Below are 19,951 nucleotides of genomic sequence, written 5' to 3' on the forward strand. Positions count from 1 at the left end.
ACTGGGACGCACGCGTGGCTGAGACGCCTGCAGGCGACCTGGAAGCGTAAGATCTCCGCGCGGGCAGGCCTGAGAAGCAGGCGCGCCAGACCGCTGGTCCCTCCTCCTGGCCCCGCGCTGATTGGCGCCACCGGCTGTAGGGCGGGGCCCGGCGTCGCGGCTGCGCAGCACGGGGCCCGGCGCGGGAGGGTGGGCGGAGCGGGCCCCCCGAGCGGGGGCTGGCGAACGCGGGGAGGGGGCCGAGAGGGCGGCAAAGCCAGCGCGCGCCCGGCTGGGGGCGGAGGGCGGGGGCCTGACGGCCGGAACAGCCGTAGCAAGTGGCGGCGGCGGCGGCGGCGGTGGAAGCAGCTGAGGCGGCGGTGCCGAGTGGGGGTCCGGGCAGCGGCGGCGACGGCGGGCCCCGAGGCGGGCCGAGGAGCCGGGCGCGATGGAGCGGAAGAGGTGGGAGTGTCCGGCGCTCCCGCAGGGCTGGGAGAGGGAAGAAGTGCCCAGAAGGTCGGGGCTGTCGGCCGGCCACAGGGATGTCTTTTACTATAGGTGAATGAGCGTGCCGGCCGGGCCGGGCCCCAGCGGGCGCCTCCCAGCGGTCTCTGCGGCGGCCTGGGCTCCCGTGGCCCCGCGCCCCGCGCCTGCGCCGTGAGTGCGTGTCGCGCATGCGTGCGCTCCTGGCTTGCGGCCCAGTGCGCGTGCGCCCCTCGCAAGACCGCATGGCGTTCGGGCTGGCTTTGAGAGCGCGCCGGCGGCGGCGGCCTTTGTTTGGGGGCACTGGGCAACGGATACCTAGCTGCGGACAGACACTGCTGGGAGGCGGGGGTGGGGGTGGGACTCTGCTTTCGGTTTTCGTGAGACGCGGGGCGGGGGACATCGTGGAGCGCCCGGGGTTACGCGGAGTCGGATGGGGACGGCCAGCCTGGGGATCGGGGTGTGGGGAGGGTGTGCTTGAACGTGCGGGTCCCTGGGCCCACCCCAATCCTAAGACCAGACTTCCCAGAGTGACTGCACCACGACCCACTTTTCCACTCTTGGACAGGTTCCAAGGCCATGGCCCCTGAGACACCACTTTCTGAGCCCAGTAAACTGCCTTTGCATCGATGAAGGTGGTGGTCGGAGACTTTCAGAGCACGCTTCCCCTGAATTGCAGTGAGGCACTGCTTTTAGCTAGGGAAAAGTGGCAGGGAAGCCCCTCGTGGAACAAAGAGTTAGTCGCTGGCCTGCAGCCCAGACCCAGACAGGTGGCCACCTGCTGTTTGTCTTCCTCATTTTTCCTGAGTAGCGAAAGAAAAAGCACTTGAATCTGAGCCAGCTTTGACCGAGAAGGCTCTGTGCTTTGCCATGCCATGGTGCTGTGAGGCCCCTGGTGAAAGGGAAGCTGAACACCGCTGAACACCTGCACGTGCCAAGTGCCAAACTGGGTGCTGCAGGGAGTGCTGGGTCTCTGTCCTTCCCCTAGCCTGAGGTTGTGGGTGAAGGCAAGTGTTTTGTATGGACCCAGGACAGGCAAGAGCGCTGCTGCATCCACTGAGCACTTTGGTCCCCCTGTGGTACTTTACTTTCTCCATTTAGGGAAGCTAATTGAGCTGGAAAGGGATGGCTTAGGTAGATAGATGCCTGTGGTACTGGTCATCCAGGACAAGCTCAGGCTTGATTTCCAAGAAGTGTGAGGGCAGTGAAGTAGAGGGGAGGCTTGGTCCCCCAAATTAGTGTTGTAATTAGTTGGAATCTGTAATTTCAGGAATTGAAATAGTGGGACTGGCTGGCCACTGTGGCTCACACCTGTAATCCTAGCACTCTGGGAGGCCGAGGCAGGTAGATGGCTTGAGCCCAAGAGTTTGAGGTTGCTATAAGCTATGATGCCATGGCACTCTGCCCATGGTGACGGAAGAGTGGGACTGCAAGCAGTGTCACTTAGGGACATATCTTTGCATTCATTCTCCTTTGCTGCCCAACTCTCCCCTCCTGTATCTTCAGAAAGCCTTAAACTTGTGGTTCTGTCCTCAGGTCAGGATCTGTCAGCATGCTAACTCCAAGCACTTGTATCCAAAGGCGGCTGTGGCAGGTCTGTGTTTGCCTCTCTAGTCCTTTGTTAATATAACAAATGCTATCCAGGCTCAGTGCCTCACACCTGTTATGCCAGCACTCTAGGAAGCCCAGGCAGGCAGACCCCCTAAGCTCAGAGTTTGAGACCAGCCTGAGTGAGAGCGAGACCCTGTGTCTAAAAATAGCCAGACATAGTCATGGGCATCTGTAGTCCCAGCTACTTGGGAAGCTGATGCAAGAGAATTGTTTGAGCCCAAAAGTCTGAAGTTTCTGTGAGCTATGATGCCAAGGCTCTCTACCGGGGCAACAAAGTGAGACTGTGTCCGAAAAATAATAATAATTGGGACGGCACCTGTGGCTCAGTGGGTGCCGGCCCCATATACCGAGGGTGGCGAGTTCGAACCCAGCCCCACCCAAACTGCAACAAAAAAAAATAGCCGGGCATTGTGGTGGGTGCCTGTAGTCCCAGCTACTCGGGAGGCTAAAGCAAGAGACTCAGCTAAGCCCAAGAGCTGGAGGTTGCTGTGAGCTGTGACACCATGGCGCGGCGCCTGTGGCTCAGCGGGTAGGGCGCCAGTCCCATATGCCGGAGGTGGCGGGTTCAAACCCAGCCCCAGCCCAAAAAAAAAAAATAATAATAACAACAGCAACAAATGCCGCTGCAGCAGCACCTGCTGGTGTGTCAGGCATTGCCTGGGTGGATCCTGGCCAGATCCTGGCCTTTCTTCTGGGAGTGCAAAGGAGCTGTCCCCCTCCTGAGTGACAGCCAGAGCAACAGGCATCTCCCCTTACAGCCATTGTTACAGATGGTAACATGCCAAGGTTTTTGAGGGCAGTTAACAGTTCCTGGTTGAGACTGGGAAAGACTTCTCAGAGGAGATGACATTAAGTGGAACTGGGACCCCTGTGCAGAGGCCCTAGGAAGACTCAGCTGACTTCAGCTTGGGAGCTGAACTAAGGGCAGCTTGTCAGGAGAGTCCTGAGACTGTCATTACTTTACCTCTCTCTCATCTGCCATGAGGACCCCACTCTGAGCCCCTTAACCCTGAGCATAGGGGTCTGACAATGGAGAAAGGCAGGGGAAAGCTCTAAGAAGGCTGGAGAGCTTCTAGATTTACTGTTGCAAGGAGTGAAGCCAGAGTGAGCCCAGAGTAGACTTCTGCAGGTCTCGGGTGTTCATTTACTGGGGCTTTGATCCAAGGCTTGTCATTGGCATCTGTACTCTGGGTAGGCCTGAGAGAACTCAAGTTGCAGGGTTCATTTTATTCCATATGGTTGGTTGTATTTAAGTTTGTTTTTTTTTTCTAGAGACAATCTCACTTTGTTGCCCTCGGTAGAGTGCTATGGCATCACAGCTCACAGCAACCTCCAGCTCTTGGGCTTAGGCGATTCTCTTGCCTCAGCCTCCCGAGTAGTTGAGACTACAGGCACCCGCCACAGCACCCGGCTATTTTTTGTTGCAGTTTAGTCAGCACCGGTTTTGAACCCACCAACCTCAGCATATGGGCCTAGTGCCCTACTCACTGAGCCACAGGTGCTGCCCAAGTTTGTTTGTTTTCAATAAAATATCAGGAACATCTTTCTGTGTCAGTACAGATCTGCATAACCTTTTCTAAAAATTAAAATATATTCACATTCCATAGAGTTACCCTAGTGTACAATTCAGTGGTTTAATACATTCACAAAGTCATGTAACCATCACCACTACTTCCAGAACATTGTGGAAGCCTGTTCCCATTAGCAGTCGCTTCCTGGTAACCACTGATTCACTTCTGGACTTTATTATTTTTTTTAGAGACAGAGTCTCACTGTACCGCCCTCCGGTAGAGTGCCGTGACATCACACGGCTCACAGCAACCTCTAACTCTTAGGCTTACGCGATTCTCTTGCCTCAGCCTCCCAAGCAGCTGAGAGTACAGGCGCCCGCCACAACACCCGGCTATTTTTTTGTTGCAGTTTGGCCAGGGCTGGGTTTGAACCAGCCACCCTCTGCATATGGGGCCAGCACCCTACTCACTGAGCCACAGGCGCCGCCCGATTATCATTTTTTTTGAGGCAGCTTTATTGAGATGTGGTTCCCATACCATACAGTTCAAAATGTGCAAGTCAATGGTTTTGTGTGTGTTTTTTTTTTTAGCATATACACAAATATGTGCAACTATGATGAGATTCAAGTTAAGAATTTTCATCCCATAAAAAAATCACTGGGCGGCTCAAAGGAACAGGGCGCCGGCCCCATATGCCCGAGGTGGCCGGTTCAAACCCAGCCCTAGCCAAAAACTGCAACAACAACAAAAAAATCACTGTCTTCTATTCCTGTTTCCCCAGCCTTAAGCAACCACTAGTGTATATTCTGTGCTTCTATATTTATTTCCCTGTTTGCCTTCATCATAAAAGGCAGAATAGCCTTGTTTTGGCAAGAGAACTATTGGGGATGGCTGGGTGTGGTGGCTCACATCTGTAATCCTAGCACTTTGAGAAGCCAAGGCAAGGCAGGTGGTTTATTTGAGCTCTTTAGTTGAACAAAAGCAAGACCCCATCTCTACTAAAAATAGAGAAAGTAGCTGGGTGTTGTGGTGGGCATCTGTAGTCCCAGTTATGGGGTATATTGAATTAAACATGTGACCAAACATTTTTGTGCAGTGAGTAGGGCACTGGCCCCATATACTGAGGGTAGAATTGGGTTTCCTTCAAGGTTTGATGGATCCCAATTGTTCTCTTCATTGTCCTGGTCTGCCATGGGCCAAGATATTTAGGACAGCAGCTTGTCCTAGAGGTTTCCAGGGAAAACCAACAAAATAGAGCTACTCCCCAATCTCAGGCAGATAAATCACTAATTAAAGGGACTGTTTGTCTAAATCTGGCTAGTAAGCACCATGCAAGTGTTTTTAGACAACTTCATTGAGATATAATATAACATATAATTTACACATGTAAACTGCAATTCAGTGGGGTTTTTTTTTTTGGTTTGTTTTTTGAGACAGTCTCTATGTCACAACTCACAGCAACCTCAAACTCTTGGGATTAAGCGATTCTCTTGCCTCAGCCTCCCAAATACCTGGGACTGCAGGCACCAGCCACAGTGCCCGGCTTTTTTTTTTGGTTGTAGTTGTTGTTTGGTGGTCCCAGGCTGGGTTTGAACCTGCCAGCTCCAGTATATGTGGCTGGCCCCCTAACTGCTGAGCTACAGGCATCAAGCCCAGTGGTTTGTTTTGTTTTGTGTTTTTTTTTTTTTTTTTTTTTTTTGAGACAGAGCCTCAAGCTGTCCCCCTGGATAGAACGCTATGACATCACAGCTCACAGCAACCTCCAACTCCTGGGCTTAAGCGATTCTCCTGCCTCGGCCTCCCAAGTAGCTAGGACTACAGGCGCCCGCCACAATGCCTGGCTTATTTTTGTTGTCATTGTTTGTTTGTTTTTTTTTTTTGTAGAGGCAGAGTCTGCTGTATCGCTCTCGGGTAGAGTGCCGTGGCATCACACGGCTCACAGCAACCTCCAGTTCTTGGGCTTACGCGATTCTCTTGCCTCAGCCTCCCGAGCAGCTGGGACTACAGGCGCCCGCCACAACACCCGGCTATTTTTTGGTTGCAGTTTGGCCGGGGCTGGGTTTGAACCCGCCACCTTCGGCATATGGGGCCGGCGCCCTACTCACTGAGCCACAGGCGCCGCCCTGTTTGTTTTTTTTTTTAACTATTTTTTTTTTTTGCAGTTCTGGTTGGGGCCTTGAACCTGCCACCCCCAGTATATGGGGCCAGTGCCCTACTCCTTGAGCCACAGGCACCGCCCTGTTGTTGTCATTGTTTAGCAGGCCTGGTCTGGGTTTGAACCCACCAGCCCTGGTGCATGTGGCCGGCCCCCTAACCACTGAGCTATGAGCGCCGAGCCAGCCCAGCTCTTGAGTCCAAGAGTTAGAGGTTGCTGTGAGCTGTGACGCCAGAGCACTCTACCAGGAGCACCAAAGTGAGACTCTGTCTCAAAAAAAAACATGTTCACGGCGGTGCCTGTGGCTCAGTGAGTAGGGCACTGGCCCCATATACTGAGGGTGGTGGGTTCAAACCCAGCCCCAGCCAAACTGCAACAAAAAAAATAGCCAGGCGTTATGGCAGGAGCTTGTAGTCCTAGCTACTCTGGAGGCTGAGGCAAGAGAATCACCTAAGCCCAAGAGCTGGAGGTTGCTGTGAGCTGTGATGTCATGGCACTCTACCAAGGATGACAAAGTAAGACTGTCTCCTATTAAAAAAAATATATATGTTCACCACCCAAAGATAACCACGTCCCCATCAGTAGTCACTCCCAAGCCCTTGGCAATCATGAATCCACTTCCCATGTTTATGGGTCTGTCTGTTTTGGACATTTCATATAAATGAAATCTCACACTGTGTCTTCTATGTCTGTATTCACTCACTGAGCACGTGTCCTCAAGGTCTATTCATGTTATAGCCTGTGTCAGAGCATCACTCTTTTTTTCTTTTTTTTGGCTGGGGCTGGGTTTGAACCCGCCACCTCCGGCATATGGGACCAGTGCCCTACTCCTTGAGCCACAGGCGCCACCCGCATCACTCTTTTTTATGGCTGAGTGGTATTCCCATATGGATGGTCCACACCAGGGGTTCTCAAACTTTTTAAACAGGGGGCCAGTTCACTGTCCCTCAGACCGTTGGAGGGCCAGACTATAGTTTAAAAAAAAAAAACTATGACCTGGCTCGTCACCTGTGGCTCAGGTGGCTACGGAGCCGGTCACATACACCTGAGCTGGCAGGTTCAAATCCAGCCCGGGCCCGCCAAACAACAATGACGGCTACAACCAAAAAATAGCCGGGTGTTGTGGCAGGTGCCTGTAGTCCCAGCTACTTGGGAGACAGAGGCAGGAGAATCACTTGAGCCCAGGAGTTGGCGGTTGCTTTGAGCTGTGATGCCATGGCACTCTACCCAGGGTGACAGTTTGAGGCTCTGTCTCAAAAAAACAAAAACAAAAAAACTATGAACAAATTCCTATGCACATTGTACATATCTTATTTTGAATTAAAAAAACAAAACGGGAACAAATAACAATATTTAAAATGAAGAACAACTAAAGTTAAATCAACAAACTTACCAGTATTTCGATGGAACTATGGGCCTGCTTTTGGCTAATGAGACGGTCAACGTCTGGTTCCATATTTGTCACTGCTAGTCCTAACAAGTGATGCAAGTATGCATCAGTTAGTCCCAAGACTGAGAGGAGGAGTCGAGGGACAGAGAGGAGCGGAGTCGGAAAGTGCCGCACACATTCCACACATGCGCACTGTAGCAGGACCGGCAGTGGTGGCAAAAAGACCTGGAGGGCCGGATCAGTGTTCTCGGTAGGCTGCATGTGGCCTGCGGGCCTTAGTTTGAGGACCCTTGGTCCACACTGTGTTTTTCCATTTCTCCATTGATGAACATTTGGGCTGTTTCCACCTTACAGCTGATGACAGTGCTGAGCATTCATGTAGAAGTAATTGCGTGAACGCGTGTTTTTGTTGTATGTTTTCATTTCTCTCTGGTAGATACTTAGGAGTGGATTCGCTGGGTCACATGGAAACTTCCACTGTTGGAGGTGCTGCCAGACTTTTGCAGGGCAGCTCTATAGATAGGTGTCCGCATTTCCCAGGGAGAGTAAGTTGCCTGTGCTAGCGCAGGCCGTCCCCCGGATCCATTTCCGGTCACTAGCCCCCACCACACAGGCAGCTTCCCTGGGTCCTGGCTTGAGTCTTTCCAGGAGCTACCTTCATAGCCTCCCTTGGGGTCAGTCACCATGGGGCTGCCCTTAGGACTGTTGCTCCAATAACTGCTTTCCTTGGGGTCTTTTTACAAAAGCGTAAACTAATTCTGTTTCTGCAATGTTCTGGACACATGAGCTACCCCCACCCCCACCCCCGTCCTGTAGGTAACAGCAAGGCTTCCCATGCTGGGAGCTGGGTTCAGGGATCCAGGGTCTGGGGACTGGTCCCCCGGCCACTGTGCCAACCCTTCTGCCATTCGCAGCCCCAGCGGGAAGAAGTTCCGCAGCAAGCCGCAGCTGGCACGCTACCTGGGCGGCTCCATGGACCTGAGCACTTTTGACTTCCGCACGGGCAAGATGCTTATGAGCAAGATGAACAAGAGCCGCCAGCGCGTGCGCTATGACTCCTCCAACCAGGTCAAGGTGAGCTGGGCCGCGTCACGCTCGGTGACATCAGTGCATCATGATGACAGCGGGCGCTGCCAAGTGCATGACCTGCAGGAGCCAGGGGGTCCCAACCCAGGGGTGCAGGAGCATACGGGAGCTGGGGACGCGGGAGGTGGGGGGCGTCGCAGGTCCAGCCTACAGCGCCTCGTCCTTCCAGGGCAAGCCTGACCTGAACACGGCGTTGCCTGTGCGGCAAACGGCATCCATATTTAAGCAGCCGGTGACCAAGATCACCAACCACCCCAGCAACAAGGTGAAAAGTGACCCTCAGAAGGCGGTAGACCAGCCCCGGCAGGTAAGCATGGGACTGGGCATCTCCTGGCTGCTTTTCATAAATAGATTCCCCTCTGCGGCCATATGCTCTGAATATGGCGGCACAGCTGTCACTTGGCATCTGTGGGAGTGTCTGGGGCGCTACAAGGGTGCCCACATCCTAGTGCGGATGTGTAGCTACACTGTCTCCCCCACACTGGAAGACATCTCTGGGTTACTTGTGATATCTAATGCAGTGTAAATGATTGTCATACAGTCTAGGGTTTTTGGGTCATTTTTCTATTGGTGTGCTGTTATTTGGGGGCTGTTCCCCACAAATATTTCATATTTACAGTTGGTTGAATCTCTGGATGTAGAACCTACAAGAACAGAGGACCAATCATACATACATGGTTTTATAACTGGCTTTTTATTTTTTATTTTATTTTATTATTATTATTATTTTTTTTTTTTTTTTTTTGTAGAGACAGAGTCTCACTTTATCGCCCTCGGTAGAGTGCCGTGGTGTCACACAGTTCACAGCAACCTCCAACTCCTGGGCTTAGGCGATTCTCTTGCCTCAGCCTCCCGAGTCCCTCCTGGGACTACAGGTGCCCGCCACAACACCCAGCTATTTTTTGGTTGCAGTTCAGCTGGGGCCGGGTTTGAACCCGCCACCTTCGGTATATGGGACTGGCGCCCTACTCACTGAGCCACAGGCACCACTTATTTTTATTTGGCCAGGACTGGGTTTGAACCCTCCACCTCCGGCATATGGGGCCACTGCCCTACTCCTTTGAGCCACAGGCGCTGCCCTTTATTTTTATTTTTCATTTTTTTTGAGAAAGGGCCTCAAGCTGTCACCCTGGGTAGAGTGCTGTGGCATCACAGCTCACAGCAACCTCCAACTCTTGGGCTCAAGTGATTCTCCTGCCTCCATCTCCCAAGTAGCTGGGACTACAGGCGTCTGCCGCAATGCCTGGCTATTTTTTGGTTGCAGCTGTCATTGTTGTTTGGCAGGCCCAGGCTGGATTTGAACCCGCCAGCTCAGGTATATGTGGCTGGCACCTTAGCCACTTGAGCCACAGGTGCCAAGCCAATATAACCTGCTTTTTAAAGAAACAGCACCATTTGTGCTTTTCATAGTTATTTACATATGTTCACTAGATGTGTGGACAAATGGTATATGGGCCCTGGGCAGGAGCTCGGAGCCAAAGGGGAGTCGGGAGAGGGGCTGGCATAGCATAGCCCTGGCCATCACCCCTGGAGGCTTACAGCCATGTGTTTGGGACAGCTTTTCTGGGAGAAGAAGCTGAGTGGCCTGAATGCCTTTGACATCGCTGAGGAGCTGGTCAAGACCATGGACCTCCCCAAGGGCCTACAAGGTGAAGGACACCCTGAGGTGTGGGAGGCCCCTGCCATGGGAGGAATATTGAAGCATGTGCCCTGAGGGAGTTCTGCCTTGAATAGGGGGAAACTCCCAGGCCAGGCCCTTCTTGCTTGGCCTTGGAAACCTGTGGGGCTTCCAGGTGTAGCTCAGGCACTGCGATGGGGTGGTGGGGGTGGGGAGGCAATTGACCCCTAGGAGGCACAGTGTTCCCTTGGGGATCCTAAGAAGACGAACAGAGACGTTTGATTTTGCTCCCACATCCTAAAAACCAGCCCATGGTGCATACACAGAATGCAAACCCTGCAAGTTTTTTATGTTATGAAAGTAATGATTCAGGCATGAGGAAACTTGTAAACAAAATCCAAGACTAAAGAGAGAAGGGAGAAGCACGTTCTTGGGGGCATTTCCCAAAGCCTGGCCTAGCCTCAGGGATGAGGACACCATCTGGGTCACAGCTGTCTCTTGGTGACCCTCCTGTATGGGGCTGTCTCTCCTGCCTTACCAGGGGTGGGACCTGGTTGCACAGATGAGACCCTGTTGTCAGCCATTGCCAGCGCCCTGCACACAAGCACCATGCCCATCACTGGGCAGCTCTCGGCTGCTGTGGAGAAGAACCCTGGAGTGTGGCTCAATACAACACAGCCCCTGTGCAAGGCCTTTATGGTGACTGATGAGGACATCAGGTACGTAGCCAGCAGCCTTCCCGTTCCCTCCCTGTCCCTTTGCCCCACCTCTTGGAGTTATGGGAGAGCATCTCTGGGGTGTCCCCAAGCACTTGCCCATGACTTACATATTTCTGCTGACTCTGCTGAGGTTTTTTTTTTGTTGTTTGTTTGTTTTTAGAGACAGAGTCTCACTTTATCACCCTTGGTAGAGAGCTATTACATCACAGCTCACAGCAACCTTCAACTCCTGGGTTTAGGCAATTCTCCTGCCTCAGCCTCTCCAGTAGCTGGGACTACAGGCGCCTGCCACAACGCCCAGCTATTTTTTTTGTTGCAGTTTGGCCGGGGCTGGGTTTGAACACACCACCATCAGTATGTGGGGCTGGCGCCCTGCTCACTGAGCCACAGGCGCCGCCCTCTGCTGAGGTTTTGAAGCAGAAATAGTCACTGCATGGATGCCACCTGTTGTTAAAGTGTCAGCATGAACAGGCTCGCCCACATTTTAAGTACAGGGCAGGCCAGGTGAGAGCCCCTCAAAGTAATGTTCTTGAAAAGAAAATGTGGTTCTGCCCCTATTAACTAGCTGAACCCTGGGGGTGTGAGATGAGTTAGCCCAGGCCTCCTGCCTTCAGGAGTATATGACTTTCAAGGTTCCTGCTTAAGGTGAGGGTGGCTTCCCAGGCAGAAGTGACAGCGTGTGTAGTGCTCAGAGCAACAGGGTCTGTGGCCACCACAGCAATGGAAATAGTGGGCTAATGAGAGATGAGGCTGGAGCCTGTGGGTAAAAAACCTTCTGGAGGTGTTTCAGGGGAGAATTAGGATCCATTGTGTAAGGTGGATGCCATGACCAGGAGGGGGCCATTGCTGCAACCATCTGCAAAGGCCTCCTGGTAAAGAGATGATCTGAAGTTACCTCAGGCACGTGCAAGAAGCATCTAGAAGTGCCAGGAGAAGACACATCTCTTAGCTTTAAACTCAAATGCACGGCTTAAGTCAAAAGAAGTGATGGGAACTGTGTAACGATCATTAACAGAAGAGGCATGACACCCAGAACAGTTACAGATGGATGGGCAGGGAGGGGCTCTGGTTGTGTGGGCAGGAGAGCAGAGACCCTGTACCCTGTGCAGGATAAGGAGGTGGAACCAAGATGCCACCACCTCATACAAAGGTGACACAGGCTCCCTCGGATTCCTGTGCTGGTAGCCATTGAGCACCCCAGGTGATGTGTGTGTCCTTTCTTTGATGGGTAGGGAGAGCCCTCCAGACCATAATGATTGTGGGCCCCCTTCATTTGGACTCAGATCAATTTACATTTTCCACAAGGTCTGGGAACTCCTCTAAAATGAAGAATGATATGATTGGCTCGGTGCCTGTAGTTCAGCGGCTAGGGTGCCGGCCACACACACCAGAGATGGTGGGTTCGAACCTGGCCCAGGCCTGCTAAAGAACAATAACAACTACAACAAAAAAATAGCTGGGCGTTGTAGCAGGCACATGTAGTCCCAGTTACTCAGGAGGCTGAGGAAAGAGAATCACTTAAGCCCAAGAGTTTGAGGCTGGTGTGAGCTGTGATGCCAGGGCATTCTACCAAGGGTAACAGTAAGATTCTGTCTCAAAAAAAAAAAAGAATGGTATGATTAAAAGAATTGAAAACAGAAGAAAAGATCAAGACTGTCAGAAGACACTAGACACTTAAAAGCTTCATAGATCAGGCTGGGCACGGTGGCTCCCACCTGTAATCCTAGCACTCTGGGAGGCTGAGATGGGTGAATTGCTTGAGCTCACTAGTTTGAGATCAGCCTGAGCAAAAGTGAGACCCCCATCTCTACTAATATAGAAAAAACTGAGGCAAGACGGCTCGGTGCCTGTGGCTCAAGCAGCTAAGGTGACAGCCACATACACTTGAGCTGGCAGGTTTGAATCCAGCCTGGGCCCGCCAAACAACGATGGCTGCAACCAAAAAATAGCCGGGTGTTGTGGCGGGCGCCTGTAGTCCCAGCTACTTGGGAGGCGGAGGCAGGAGAATTGCTTGAGCCCAGGAGTTGGAGGTTGTGAGCTGTGATGCCACAGCACTCTACCCAGCGTGACAGCTTGAGGCAAGAGGATCGCTTGAGCCCAAGAGGTAGAGGTTGCTGTGAGCTATGACACCATGGCATTCTACCCAGGGCAGCAGCTTGAGAATCTTTCTCAAAGAAAAAAAGCTTTGTAGATCATCTAGAAGTAGTAGAAGTCATTGAAGTTAAGAACTGAGTTGTGGGCTGGGTATGGTGGCTCACACCTGTAATCCTAGCCTTCTGAGAGGTGGAGGTGGGTAGATTGCTTTAGCTCAGGAGTTTGAGACCAGCCTGAGCAAGAGCAGGACCCTGTCTCTAAAAAAACCAGAAAAACTAGCCAGACATTGTGGTGGGTCCTAATAGTCCCAGCCACTGAAGAGGCTGAGACAAGGCTCAGCACCTATGTTTAGTGGTTAGGGCGCCAGCCACATACAGCAGGGCTGGCAGGTTCAAACAAGGGTGAGACATGCTAAATAACAGTGACCAAAACAAAACAAAATACAAGTGGTGGGCACTTGTAGTCCCAGCTACCTGGGAGGCTGAGGCAAGAGAATCACTTAAGCCCAAGAGTTAAAATTGCTTTGCGCTATGATGCCACAGCATCTTACCCAGGGTGACAGAATGAGACTTTGTCTCAAAAACAAAAACAAACAAAAAGAACTTAGTCGTGGGTTAAGCAGATTTTGGGGGCAAGACACTGGTGCAAGTTAACCAGAATGTGCTTCTGGTAGCGGAAAAGGAGCAATACAGGGTCAGTGGGAACCTCATGACAGAGATTGGAAAGCCAAGGGCAGGTCTGGAAGTACCAGAGGGGTAAGCCAACTGGCTTCCTGCCACAGCACTGGAGCCACAGGACAATGAAGGAGGCATATCACCCAGAGCTCTATTCTACGTGAGCCCGTTGTCCAGGAGTTAGGATTCTGGTCAGATGAGGTAGATTGAACACACGGGTGTGCTTTTTCCTTTCCAAACCCACTAAGCCAGGGCTGGGAAACCTGTGGCCTTATGGATCCTTAGGTGCAGCCTTTTGACTGAATCCAAATTTTACAGAACAAATCCTTTAAGCAATAGTAAAAGAGAGCATATCCCTATACACAGGATGAGAGACCAAAGCAGACAGTTGATTAAGGAAGGCCTAGAGCCGTGGTTCTCAACCTTCCCAATGCTGCAACCTATTAATACAGTTCCTCATGTTGTGGTGACCCCCCACCATAAAATTATTTTCGTTGTGCAATGAAAATAATTTTATGGCTTGGCGCCTGTAGCACAAGCAGCTAAGGGACCAACCACATACAACAGAGCTGGCAGATTTGAATCTAGCCTGGGCCTGCCAAACAACAAATGACCACTACAGGGCGGTGCCTGTGGCTCAGTGAGTAAGGCACTGGCCCCACATACTGAGGGTGCCAGGTTCAAACCTAGCCCCGGCCAGACTGCAACAAAAAATAGCCGGGCGTTGTGGCAGGCACCTGTAGTCCCAGCTACTTGGGATGCTGAGGCAAGAGAATTGCCTAAGTCCAAGAGTTTGAGGTTGCTGTGAGCTGTGATGCCACAGCACTCTACTGAGGGCAATAAAGTGAGACTCTGTCTCTAAAAAAAACAAAACAAACAAACAAATAAAAAATGACAACTAGACAACTACAACCAAAAAATAGCCGGGCGTTGTGGTGGGCGTCCTGTAGTCCCAGCTACTTGGGAGGCTGAGGCAAGAGAATTGCTTAAGCCCAGCGGTTGGAGATTGCTGTGAGCTGTGACGTCACAGCACTCTACTCAGGGTGACAGCTTGAGGCTCTGTCTCCAAAAAAAAAAAAATTTATGGTTGGGGGTCACCACAACATGAGGAACTGTATTAAAGGGTCGTGGCATTAGGAAGGTTGAGAACCACTGGCCTAGAGGGTGGCACGTTGCTCACAGATGGTGTCTGATTTTCATGAGGCTTCTACCCCGAGTGCTTGTGGGGTTGGTGGCAGAGGCAAGGGACTTGTGCATAACTCCCAGGGAGACTTGGCACAAACAGGCCGAACAAAGGTGGCCAGTTCTGGGGTTTGGGGAGTTGGGGCTATGCAGCAGCCATCCCTCCGGACCCTGAGCAGAGGCGGAAGGTGTGTGGTCTGAGAAGTTGACCAAGAGGGGCGCTTGCTTCGTCTGGCCAGGGTGTCCTATTTGGAGCTGAGAGAGGGGCAGGAGGCAGGCAAGGGCTCTCCTAGGGGTACCCTTTGGGGCCTCCCCTTCCCCAATGAGATGTCAAGTTCCCTGGCAAGCATGACCTGTGTCCCCAGGAAGCAGGAAGAGCTGGTGCAGCAGGTGCGGAAGCGGCTGGAGGAGGCGCTCATGGCTGACATGCTGGCCCACGTAGAGGAGCTGGCCCGTGATGGTGAGGCGCCACTGGACAAGGCCTGTGCAGATGAGGAGGAGGAGGAGGAGGAGGAAGAAGAAGAACCTGACCAGGACCAGGAGATGGAGCACATCTAGGGCAGTGCCACCTGGGCCCACGGGTACAGGTGGGGCCTTGAGTCTAAGCCTGTGGCTTGAACAGGTCACAGGCCACAGCACAGACTTAAGCAATAACCATGGGCGGGGTAAGGGAAACACTGTTGGAATCACTGGAAATGGCCCTTTTGTCTGGGGGTGCAGTGAGGTGGCTGGGCCAAGAGGCCACACCCCCAAAGCCCCCCAAGAGCTATGCTAGGTAGATGTCTCCAAGAACTTTGTGTCTCCCTGAAAGAGTCAGGGAACCCCCATATCCCATCCTATCTCTAATGGTATTCCCTCCCTGCCCTTTTTCAGATGCCCTGCCAAGAGCCCTGCACTGTGGGGGCGCCAGCCCTGAGCTGCCTGCAGACTCGACCCTCAGCTGCGCTTGGGACCAGACTTGGTGGCCAGGCTCAGTGGGATGGGAGGCTGCTGCCCCTCCCTGCTCCTTCCCAGTTGTGTCCTGCCTACCCCAGGCCTCAGGAACAGCTGAGGATGGCCCCCCCACCCAATGGACCCTCCATGCCTTCCCTTGGAAGGGCCTGTGTTCTGGAAGTGCTGGTCGCTCCTGGGCCCTGCCTGGCAGGAGGCCCTTCCTGGGTCATTGCTCCTGATGTGACATCAGGTCCCAGACTAGCCTTGTCCCTGGAGACAGAAGAGCTGCCAGCAAGTGCCCACCTGGGCAACACTAGGATCCAGGGCCACCTGTGAGGATATTTGAGTTGCTGCATCTCCATGAGGTTGGAGAAACACTTTGGAAGCAGATTACCCACCTCGTGCTGCCTGTGGGCATGATGTGCAGCATGGCTACCTGGTGGGGCAGAGCCATCCGGAAAGTACACCCAAGAAGTCCTGTCCTTCCAGTAAATCCATGATACACACGGGGCTGGACATTTGCCAGCTGTGTGAGCTTTCTTACGTGCTGCACTTGGAAGTGAACTCCAGCCTTGGGCTGAGAGCCAGACTGTCTTCCCGCAGCTGCACTTGAAACCTCTACAAAGCAAGCCAGGCCAAGGCAGCTCTGCCATTGCCAACCCCGTGCCTCAGTTTCCCTGTCTGTATAGTGGGGACAGATACCTGGCCTTTGAGACACAGCTAGTACTCTTTGTAAATGTTGCCCTGAGGCATGGGGACTGGGGAGAGCTTTTGGCACCAAGATCATCCATGACATGTTACGAAAACACACTGCCCCCAGCACCTTGGGGCTAGAGGAGCCTCCACACCTACCAACCTTGCCCTGAGCAGACAGTGCACCAGCACCCTCTCCTCTGGGCTCCAGCAGTGCCTCTGTGAAGGTATCTTCTCCCTGTCAAGTGAGCCCTCCCAGTTGGGTGCCATCCCATAGAGAGCGCTGGTCCAGGCCCTGTGTCCTGTGTGGTTAGGTGGGGTAGGCATGTTGGAGCTGATGGAAGCCCTGTTCAGGAGGTGACGGTCTACCCTAATGCCACCTGACCTCTGAAGAGGTTGCTGGGAAGGGGGGCTTCAAGGTGTCCCCTGCTCCTACAGGTATGCTAACCTGGATGGTGCTGATGGCTTTCCTTTTGTTCTGTGTCAGGTCAAAGCACAATTCTCAGAGGACAGTGGCTGCTAAGTACTGTGGGCTCTGTCCTGTGGGGGCTCAGCATCCCTAGCTGTGGCCTGTGCCCTGCCTGGAGGAGAAATCTGTGTAGGGGAGATGTGGGACAGTGGGGTGTCCTGTACCCACAGCTGAATAAAGCCACTCAGGTGGAATGTGGTTGGCGCCTTTGTTAATTCTGAGGACCCAGAGGTCTGAAGCATCTGGGAGTGCTGAGTGACCTCCCAGCTTAAGTTGTCTAGACTTTGGTGCCTGTGCCCATTTTGTCATTGGTAATGGAGACCCAGGGCAAACTGGCCACTGAGACCTGCCCCAGCTTCACTGATTCTCAGGACCGAGTGATGACTGACGTAAAAGGCCAGGCATGGTGGGTTTCCATGAGAGACTAGGTGTGCCAGGCACCTGAAATCCCTGGCCCTAGGTCACAAGTTGTGGTCCTGCTGCTGCCTGGAATGAGGATAGGTGGACTTGAAGTCAGAGCCACCCACCTGTCCTTTTTGTGGAGAGGAGGCAGAAGGGACCTTTCACAAAGGGTTGAGTCAGCCCTAGGACCCAGGGCTCCTACTCAACAACACCCCCACTACCAGTCCCAGTCTTCGAAAGCTGCTTTCTAGACCTAAAGTCTAGGAGACCTCTCACTGCCCTGCCACCTCCAACAGGTTTGCTTTGACACCTGCCTTCACCCCCCTCCTGTCAGAGACCCCTCTACACCTGCACCAGAGGCCTGTCTAGACTATAGAGGGTGGCCACCCATCCGGGCTTAAGGGTCCCTCCTGAATTCTTTTTTTTTGAGATAGAGCCTCAAGCTTTACTCCTGGGCTCAAGCAATTCTGCCTTTGCCTCCCAAGTAGCTGGGACTACAGGCGCCTGCCACAATGCCCACTATTTTTTGGTTGCAGCCATCATTGTTTGGCGGACCCAGGCTGCATTCGAACCCACCAGCTCAGGCATATGTGGCTGGTGCTTCTTGAGCCACAGGCGCCAAGCCCCTCCTAAATTCTTCCCTCCCTGAACCTCAGACCCCAGCAGTTTTAGGAGATACAGTGGCCTATCCCCAGGAGCACATGGGCCCCACACCCCACCTGTTGTCTGCTCTGTCCTGGCCCAAGGAGCAGTGGGGGTGGGGAGTTAAAGACTCCTGCTCCCGTGCTCTGGGTGTGGGGACCCCTGATGGTGACCTTTCAACACCCTAGGCCAGGCTGGACACCCCCCTCCAGAAAGCCTCCCACCATGTCTCAGCCATTGTGACTGACCTCGAACTACCCTTGCAACAAAATCTTTGTGTACTGTCCTCTACCCTCAGATCATGCGCCCACGCGGGTGGCCATCACACCCCTTGCTGGGTCCTGGTCAATGCCAGGAACTCAGGGACATCCAAGAAGCTCTGAGCTGCCCAGGACCCCAGACCTGCTGTCCCAATGGCCCCTGGCCTCAGGTTGGCAGCAGTGGTATTCTGAGCACCAAACACCCTCAACCACAACCCTCCAGGGAAGACCTACCCAGATGAACCCCTAATGCTGCTGTGACAGAACTCCATAAATGTGGCGGCACAGATTTTTGGAGACCATCACCATCCAGAAAGTTCTATCAGTGCCATTCTAGCATGTGGATGCTTCTTGGAATTCTCAAGAACTTGGTCAAGATTGAAAGGATTGCCTGAGGGCGGCGCCTGTGGCTTAAAGAAGGCCACATACACTGGAGGGGGCAGGTTCAAACTTGGCCCTGGCCGGAAAAAAGAAAGAAAAGAGGATTGCCTGAGCAACATGGTGAGATTCCATCTCTTAAAAAAATTAATTAGCCCAGGTGGCACCTGTAGCTCAGTCAGCAGGGCGCCGGCCACCTAGGGTGGCGGGTTCAAACCCGGCCTGGGCCTATTAAGCAACAATGAAACTACAACCAAAAAATAGCTGGGCTTGTGGTGGGCACCTGTAGTCCCAGCTACTTGGGAGGCTGAGGCAAGAGAATCACTTAAGCGCAAGAGTTTGAGGTTGCTATGGGTTGTGATGCCACAGCACTGAAACCAGGGTGACAGCTGAGACTGTCCTCAAAAAAATAACAAATTTGCTGGGCATGGTGGAAACAACCCAAGTGACAATCAACAGATGAATGAACACACACAACATAGTCCATCCATGCACTGGAATATCACTCAGCTGTGAAAATGAACAAGGCTGTGACACAGGTCACATGGATGGACCTTGAGGACATCATGCTCAGTGAGAAGCAAACCCAGAAGGACATACAGTGTTGAGATTCCATTTATAAGAAATGTTCAGAACAGGCAGATCCACAGAGAAGAAAAGAGGATTTGTGGTTGCCAGGGGCTGGGGAGTATTGAAGTTGGACAGGTGTCTAAAAGGTTCAGGGGGGTTCATTTGGGGGTGATGATAATATTCTAAAATTGGTAATGATGCAGGTATAGTGGCTCACACTTGTAATCCCAGCACTATGGGAGGCCAAGGGCAAGAGGATCACTTGAGCTCAGGGAACTTGAAGGCCGTCCACAGACTATCTCTAGGGGGTGTCAGTGATTAGCTTAAGGAGAAGGTGGGACCAATGTGTTAAAGCAGCCACTTGACAGTGCCCTCAGAGACTTGCCCAGTGACCCATGAAGCATCTTGGATGCACCACCACCCAGCTGGGAATGGAAAAAAAAAAAAAAAAAACAGGCAAAAATTAATTTGAGCTGAGTGCAAGAAACTTCCCACAAGAGTAAGCATAGGATGATTGCACTAATGCAAGGATCCAGAAGAGGCAAAACCCATTTATGGCGACAAGTGGATAGTGAAGGCCAGGTTGGCCTTGGTATGGCAGAGCCCATCCAACAGGACCAAAGTTTGGAAGGGTCAAGGGATATAAAACCACAAAATTGTGCTCCCCATGCAGTTAATTTTCTCTGGTTAGGGGGCCAGGCACAGTGGCTCACGCTTGTAATCGTACTCTGGGAGGCACCCAGATGGGTGGATTGCCTGAGCTCACGGGTTCAAGACCAGCCTGAGCCAAAGCAAGACCCCATCTCTAAAAATAGCTGGCATTGTGGTGGGCACCTGTAGTCTCAGCTTTTTGGCAGGCTGAGGCAAGAGAATTGCTTGAGCCCAAGAGTTTGAGGTTGTTGTGAGCTATGACGCCAGGGTACTCTATGGAGGATGACAAAGTGAGACTGTCTCAAAAAAATATTTTTTTCTCCCTCTGGTTATAACACATGCTCATGGTTACTCTTTTGGGAATGGGTTCCAGGTAGTTTTCTTGAAGTAGATTTCACTGAAAGATAATTTACATACCTGCAGTATGCTCCCATTTTTACTGCCATGTCTT

The 19,951-nt window shown here is 52.5% G+C and overlaps 1 protein-coding gene across 3 annotated transcripts; it reads left to right on the plus strand.

Annotated features, from left to right (window-relative positions):
- The first annotated feature begins 230 nt into the window (after window positions 1-230).
- MBD3 (methyl-CpG binding domain protein 3) lies at window positions 231-16,795 on the plus strand. 3 transcript variants are annotated; one of them, XM_053581268.1, is made up of 7 exons: window positions 231-537; window positions 8,044-8,203; window positions 8,385-8,522; window positions 9,774-9,864; window positions 10,375-10,552; window positions 14,868-15,083; window positions 15,376-16,795. In XM_053581268.1, exons 1-6 carry the CDS (start codon window positions 428-430, stop codon window positions 15,058-15,060), a joined length of 870 nt encoding a protein of 289 aa, XP_053437243.1. In that variant the 5' UTR covers window positions 231-427; the 3' UTR covers window positions 15,061-15,083; window positions 15,376-16,795. The 3 variants fall into 3 exon arrangements, with proteins under 3 accessions (XP_053437243.1, XP_053437242.1, XP_053437244.1); XM_053581267.1 differs by having other exon boundaries at window positions 236-537; window positions 14,868-15,089; XM_053581269.1 differs by having other exon boundaries at window positions 236-441; window positions 14,868-15,089.
- Window positions 16,796-19,951: the final 3,156 nt, after the last annotated feature.

Source organism: Nycticebus coucang, chromosome 2 (assembly GCF_027406575.1).
Source record: "Nycticebus coucang isolate mNycCou1 chromosome 2, mNycCou1.pri, whole genome shotgun sequence".
In the NCBI taxonomy this organism is placed as follows: Eukaryota; Metazoa; Chordata; class Mammalia; order Primates; family Lorisidae; genus Nycticebus; species Nycticebus coucang.